The 7,871-nt window shown below is 39.0% G+C and overlaps 1 protein-coding gene across 1 annotated transcript; it reads right to left on the bottom strand.

The window, feature by feature from the left end:
* Window positions 1–6,398: 6,398 nt before the first annotated feature.
* Window positions 6,399–7,348, bottom strand: LOC143036138 (uncharacterized). The gene is made up of 3 exons (XM_076203385.1): window positions 7,212–7,348; window positions 6,940–7,113; window positions 6,399–6,789 (listed from the first exon to the last, which is right to left on the bottom strand). Exons 1-3 carry the CDS (start codon window positions 7,346–7,348, stop codon window positions 6,399–6,401), a joined length of 702 nt encoding a protein of 233 aa, XP_076059500.1.
* Window positions 7,349–7,871: the final 523 nt, after the last annotated feature.

Here is a 7,871-nt window from a genome sequence, read left to right as displayed (position 1 = left end):
AGTCATATACAGCGACCGGACACTCGGAAGCTTCTCGATTGGACGGCCAATCAGGTGCAAGCACATCCTCCATGACAACCAATCAGGTCGAACTGTCCTCGACCCTCGCGGAGAACGTCATCCAGCTGCTTGAAGGTCATCCTTTGCCAAAGTGGGAAGCAATGGAATACACCAGGCTCAACCTCTTAATGCCCAGAAGTATTCTCCTCCCATCTGAATAAAATCACTGCTGAAGAGGCTTCCCTCAGTCGAAAGACAACCGCCTGGCTTCAGGTAGAGTAAGCACCAAAGGCGTAAAACGTAGCGAAAAAATGAAATAAAATAAATAGAATGAGGCATGAAAGTGGAACCCTTAGAGAATATATATATATATATATATATATATATATATATATATATATGTATTTACATATATATATACATATATATATGTATACATATGTATATATATATATATATATGAATACACACACACACACACACACACACACACACACATATATATATATACATATATGTATCTATATATACATATATATATATATATATTATATATATATATATATATATAGGAAAAAAACCACTGGGAAATAAAAAGCTTAGTCCGAACGTTTTCGTCTATTTAAGACATTATCAAGGAATACACAGTTACAGAGACAAAGGTGGATATATATACATAAAGTAAAAGACAAGCTAGGAACATGGGAAGTACACACAAGATGCTTCACAATCAGGTAGAGCCGATGTTTACATATACGGACGTTTGGTCCATGACGTTACGTCACCCCCGCTTAGTAGCACTTGGAGAAGTTCTTACAATTTTATCAATAACAAAATCATCAAGTTTAAATAATCCTAAACTTAAATTGATATTATTGTCAAAGGTTTGTTTAATATGACTGGATTCGATTATGTTTCTTTCTAATAAGGATCTACAAGAAATTATTACATTCGAATTATCCCAGTCAATAGGATGATTGTGGTCTCTTACATGGTCTCTTACATGTGGCATTTTTGTCCATGTAAGAGACCACAATCATCCTATTGACTGGGATAATTCGAATGTAATAATTTCTTGTAGATCCTTATTAGAAAGAAACATAATCGAATCCAGTCATATTAAACAAACCTTTGACAATAATATCAATTTAAGTTTAGGATTATTTAAACTTGATGATTTTGTTATTGATAAAATTGTAAGAACTTCTCCAAGTGCTACTAAGCGGGGGTGACGTAACGTCATGGACCAAACGTCCGTATATGTAAACATCGGCTCTACCTGATTGTGAAGCATCTTGTGTGTACTTCCCATGTTCCTAGCTTGTCTTTTACTTTATGTATATATATCCACCTTTGTCTCTGTAACTGTGTATTCCTTGATAATGTCTTAAATAGACGAAAACGTTCGGACTAAGCTCCTTATTTCCCAGTGGGTTTTTTCCTGCATATTATTTTCACGTGTGCCTTGTGAATTACTGCCAAATATACATATATATATGTATGTATATATATATATATATACATATATATATATATATATATATATATATATGTGAACACACACACACACACACACACACACACACACACACACACACACACACACACACACACACACACACACACACAGAGAGAGAGAGAGAGAGAGAGAGAGAGAGAGAGAGAGAGAGAGAGAGAGAGAGAGAGAGAGAGAGGGAGGGAGAGAGAGAGAAAGAGAGAGAGAGTTGTTTTATCATATTATTATTATTATTTATTTATTTATTCATTTATCTATCCATTTTATTTATTTATTCATCATCATCATTACTATTTTTTTGTTCATTCATTTTATTTTATTTCATTTTATTTATTTATTTTGCAAACGCCAAACGAGTTCATTCAACTGGTAATGGTGACTTCGGGGGGGGGGGGGTTACACTCTAACAACTAAGCTGAATAAGGTCTTCTGACATCAACAAAAATAAAATCTTGACCCAACTTCATGGAGAATCTTCCTCAACCCTCGAATGCCCGGACCCACCCCCTCCTCTCTGAGTTGAATATAATCGCCAGGCGTTAGTTAAAGCAAAATGCTTAAAGAGGGCAGTGGATCTTGATGGGCTAACCGAATCATCGGGAGAATGACTTAACAAAAACGCAGTTACAAACACATATACGCGTGCGTGACTCAGAGTAGCCAAGCCCTGAATTCATATGAATTAATACTAAGGACAAGAGCGAGCGACAGCGAGACAGATGCATAAAGTGAAAGCCTACTACGCAAGGTCTAAATATACAGGTCAGACCGTTAGAATTCTTCTGCGCAGCTTCTGACGTCATTTGGCTGAGTCCATTTTCTCTTTGTGATACACTGAAGAAAACTGTGAAACGCCAAGGAAGACAGGAACTATAATATTTTATATTATATATATATATATATATATATATTATATATCATATATATTATATATTCATATATATAGACAGGAACTATAATATTTTATATATATATTTATATATATATTTTATATAATATTTGTCAGAATATAACTAATTGCGTGGAGCGGTGCGAGCGAAGGCAACGTCATTTTCCAACGACGGACCAGCTTCAACTGACAGCTATAGGACCCGCTAACCCCACTTTGAACAGCCAGGTGACGTTCACGGGCCCGCTGCGCCAACTCCCTCGAAATTCGGTCGGAAGTGGTTAGACCTTATATTCTTAGATCTTGCTACTACGTGTATACGAATTGCTCTATATGAGCACGTACATGAATATGAATCTCAAGTATTGGATATGTATATATACATATACATATATATGTATATATATATATATATATATATATATATATGTATATGTATATATATAGATATATAGATATACCTGATGTGAATCGCCAGTGTCGGCGCAGTCAATCATTTCTTTAAATATTTCTCTACTTATCGACCACCATCCCCGGGATTAAATCGAGGTCTAGCGCATTGCCTAACCATCGGCTTTTCGATGCTCTATCTAGACCTCGATTTGTTCCTGGGGTGACGGTCGGAGAAATAAATGATTGACTGCGTTACTGGCAATTCACCTCATATATTTACAACGACGAAAACCATTAAGGTTTCGAACTAGTTTTGTCGATTGCTCGTGAATTTAGCTCGGTATCTCTGAAAAATTACGTTAGGGCGGCAGTTAGACGTCTAACCTAGATTCTTCGGAGTTAATTTAACTTCAAGTTAATGAATAATAGAAGATCCAACGGCGCAATCGGTAAGGCACCGATTGGGCAATACGCTAGTTCTCGGTTCGATTTCGGGGCTGATGATCGGAAAACAAATGATTGATTGCGCACAACAACGACGAAAACCCATGAAGATTTCGAACTAGCTTTGTCGATTGCTTGTGAGGTTAGGACGGCAGATAGACGTCTACCTAGATTCTTCGGAGTTAGTTCAACTTCAAATTACAAAAGCTTTAGAAGTTCCAAGGGTACAATCAGTAAGGCGGTTAGGCAATGCACAAGACTTCGGTTCGATCCTGGGAGTGGCGGCCGGGAAACACAAATGATTATATATATATATATATATATATATATATATATATATATTCCTGTTAAATGCTAAGGCACAAGTGGCGTCAATGATTTTAAGAGAACATTTCTCTAACTCTCTGTATTTCCTTTTTTCTTCATAATTTAAACTCTGTTGATTCATTTTACCGACAGCTGTTTCAACCATTACAAATTGTCATCTTCAGGGTAATAAACTACATCAAGACAAACAAGGGTATATAAGGCCGAGTAAAAACGGCCTTATATACCCATGTTTGTCTTGATGTATTGTATTACCCTGAAGATGACCATTTGTAATGGTTGAAACAGCTGTCGGTAAAATGAATCAACATTCTGAAGCCTTTTACTATTTCCTACAGAGTTTGAATTATGAAGAAAAAAGGAAATACAGAGAGTTAGAGAAATGTTCTCTTAAAATCATTGACGCCACTTGTGCTTTAGCATTTAACAGGAATTGTTTACGAGAAAGACTTTGCCCAAAACATATATATGTATATATATATATATATATATATATATATATATATACATACATATGTATATATATATATAAATATATATATATACATATATATATGTATATATATACATACATATGTATATATATATATATATATATATATATATATATATATCTATACATATATAAACGCATACACACGGCTCGTGGCGCAGTGGTAGACTTGCTGACAGTAATTACAGCGGCCCGGATTCAAATCCTGCTCAGGGGTCACATAATTTCAGCATCGCTGCGCTGCGGATCGTTACTCCAACTGTCGTGGGCGGAGAGTTAGGGGCGTGTGTGCGTGTAAGGGGACAGCATTTCCCATAGATCGATCATATATGAGCTGAGAGCTCTCTTCCGGGAGGGAAATAGCTGTGGATCACGAGTCCAACACGTGATCCAAGACCCTGGTGAATCACACGCACACTATATGTATATATATATATATATATATATATATATATATGTGTGTGTGTGTGTGTGTGTGTGTGTGTGTGTGTGTGTGTGTATTCACCTTGGTCTTTTTGGATCACGTGTTGGACTCGTGATCGACAGCTATTTCCCTCCCGGAAGAGAGCTCAGAGCTCGTATGACCGATCTATGGGTAATGCTATGACCTTACACGCACACACACCCTCAACTCCCCGCCCACGAAAGTTGGAGTAACGACTAGAAGCGCAGCGATACTGCAATAATTTCAGACCTGGGCAGGATTCGAACCAGGTACCGCCGTCACCCCCGTGCTGACAGTGTGAGACTTACCAACCGCGCCACCGAGTCGTGTTGTGTGTGTGTGTGTGTGTGTGTATAAATATATACCTGCGTGTATGTATATATATATATATAATAACACGTACCTAGGGATTACGCGTAATCCCTGAATATTTCAGTGAATACGCGTAATCCCCGTTTCACTCAGGGATTTCACGTAATCACTGAATTTTCCAGTGATTACGCGAAATCCCTGAATTACGGTCCCAGTAATTACGCGTAATCCCTGATGCTCATTTGATCATCAATGCCAACGTTGCGACGATCATATTAGTAAGTAACTAGATAAAAAATAAAATTAACATTATTTTATTTTATTTTATTTTATTTTATTTTTTTCATTTTTTTTTCATTTTATTGGTCAAACAGTCAGTTAGTTAAAACTCTCTCTCTCGCTCTCTCTCTCTCTCTCTCTCTCTCTCTCTCTCTCTCTCTCTCTCTCTCACACATACAGAATTTTATCGGTCAAACAGTCAGTTAGTTAAAACTCTCTCTCTCTCTCTCTCTCTCTCTCTCACACACACACACACAAACACACGTGAGCGCACGCATGCATGCACACACACACACACACACACACACACACACACACACACACACACACACACACACACACACACACACACACACACACACACACACACAACGTAAACTGTTCCACGACCTAAAACAAAGCATTTAAAAGTTCTAAAGAATGGCAGAAACCATTGACATGTTACTTGTTACAACAATTGAGGCTGCTATGACATCGTGAGTTACACAGAAGCCCAGCTTTAAGGCATTTACATCGCCTTGTACTACACTTTTGGGCGCCAGTATAGCTGCATCTTGTGAAGCCTTGTCCACCTGAAGCGGATTGAGAAATTACCGCCGAGCGCAGTGAAACTGTTTTTTCAGTGTTCATGTCGTCAGTGTTTAGAAGGCGCTGAGGGCACAGATCGAATTGATTTCTGGAATACAGACCACTGAGAATACCAGCTTTTACGGCTATCCTGTATTGGTCTGTGTCTTCTCGTCTGTCAATTATGACACCAAGGATATTTCTAGGATCGCCTCTCCCACGATCAACAAGTGGAACTGGCACAGCTACATTGTCTCCTTGTTCGCCAGCTCGCAGATCTACGCGACTTCTTTTCACCATCCTTTCTGCTTGAGAAGTTTGTGCATCGGCTGCTTCACGACGACGCCTTTTGATTTCTTTGATGCGTTCTGCAACTCTGTGGTTTTCAGGACTCTCAACATTGTAGGCAGATGGTGTTGCTGTGGGCGAGGAAGGTCCTGTGGGTAGATCAAGGATTTCAGCTGTCATTGGCTGACTTGTCACATTGTCACCAGTGTATTGTGTTGTAGTGCTGCCATGTTCGACTGGGAGCAGAACATCCTCTGTCACATCATGTGTTGATGTTTCATCACTTGTAGCTTGTATCTGGTTTGCAACACCATCAGTTTGGGAGAGAGAGTTGTCATTGTCAGATTCTGGCCTGATTGGTGTGACAGCAAGAAGATCCTCCTCAGTCTCCATCCGAGCAATCACTTCCATCGGCAAAGACGAAGTAGTAAGTCCTACACGAGCCTCACAGCCAAACATTGCAGAATATGGAGAGCACTTTATCCCGGAATGGAGAGCACTGTTTTTCTGGAACTGAACAAACTTGACCCCTTGACGAGAATTCCTTGGTGAGTATTGGACGAACGACAACCCCCTTCGTCATCGGCCGTTTTCGTTTCTTATGGCATTCTTGACAGAGTGACTTGAACAGCTCAACGGCCTTAGTTGGAATGTTTGCATATTTCTTTTGTAATTCTTTCAACATCCGGTCTCTTCCGCCATGGCCTGTTGAGATGTGGGCGCTCTTGACAACGTCAAACGTCTCCTCGATGCTCACATAGTAGAGTGGCGACTCCTGTCGTGTCGAACGTCTCTTTATCAGTTTTTCTGTAGGCCCGCACTGGAGTACTTCATACCTGAAAACACAGTTAACATTAGAGAGAGACAGACACACAATTAGAGAGAGAGAGAGAGAGAGAGAGAGAGAGACAGAGAGAGACAGAGAGAGAGAGAAAAAAAAGAGAGAGAGAGACTGAGTAAAATAATAGATTGAAGTGAAAACTTACTTCTCCAACAGATAATATCCGTGCCGCCCCTTGGCATGTGAGTTATCAGCTGCTGCTTTCAGGTCATCGATGGTCTTCTGATAGTCACACTTTGGAATTAATCCTTTTTTGTTTTCTTTAAAACGATCCGTGAGGTTTTGTGTAAACCTTTCCTCGATAGACATCTTGACTTTGCTGGAGGAAGAGGAAGAATGAAGCAACAAGTCAGAGTTGCTTGAAGAAGAGAAAGAATGAAGCAACGAGCAGTGGTTCAGACACTTTTGAAAACTGACCCCTTGGCATGTGAGTTATCAGCTGCTGCTTTCAGGTCATCGATGGTCTTCTGATAGTCACACTTTGGAATTAATCCTTTTTTGTTTTCTTTAAAATGATCCGTGAGGTTTTGTGTAAACCTTTCCTCGATAGACATCTTGACTTTGCTGGAGGAAGAGGAAGAATGAAGCAACGAGTCAGAGTTGCTTGAAGAAGAGGAAGAATGAAGCAACGAGCAGTGGTTCAGACACTTTTGAAAACTGAACCATTCGCTCATGTCTCAGTCGTTTAAACACAAACACTCACTAACGAAACTGAAAGGTCGTTAAGTTAAACTATGCTGTGTGTAATTGTATGTGTGTAATTGTACTGTGTGTAATTGAAATGTTCATAGATGAAGGTTACGCGAATTCACTGAATGCTCAATAGTAAGAACACGTAAAATGACAGGTTACGCGAATTCACTGAATGCTCAATAGTAAGAACACGTAAAATGACGAGCAGTGGTTCAGACACTTTTGAAAACTGAACCATTCGCTCATGTCTCAGTCGTTTAAACACAAACACTCACTAACGAAACTGAAAGGTCGTTAAGTTAAACTATGCTGTGTGTAATTGTATGTGTGTAATTGTACTGTGTGTAATTGAAATGTTCATAGATGAAGGTTACGCGAATTCAC

The sequence above is a fragment of the Oratosquilla oratoria genome, chromosome 20 (assembly GCF_046742065.1).
Source record: "Oratosquilla oratoria isolate Oo_2021 chromosome 20, ASM4674206v1, whole genome shotgun sequence".
Taxonomy (NCBI): Eukaryota; Metazoa; Arthropoda; class Malacostraca; order Stomatopoda; family Squillidae; genus Oratosquilla; species Oratosquilla oratoria.
The sequence above is the reverse complement of the archived record's forward strand: the minus strand, read 5'-3'. Positions and strand labels throughout refer to the sequence as shown.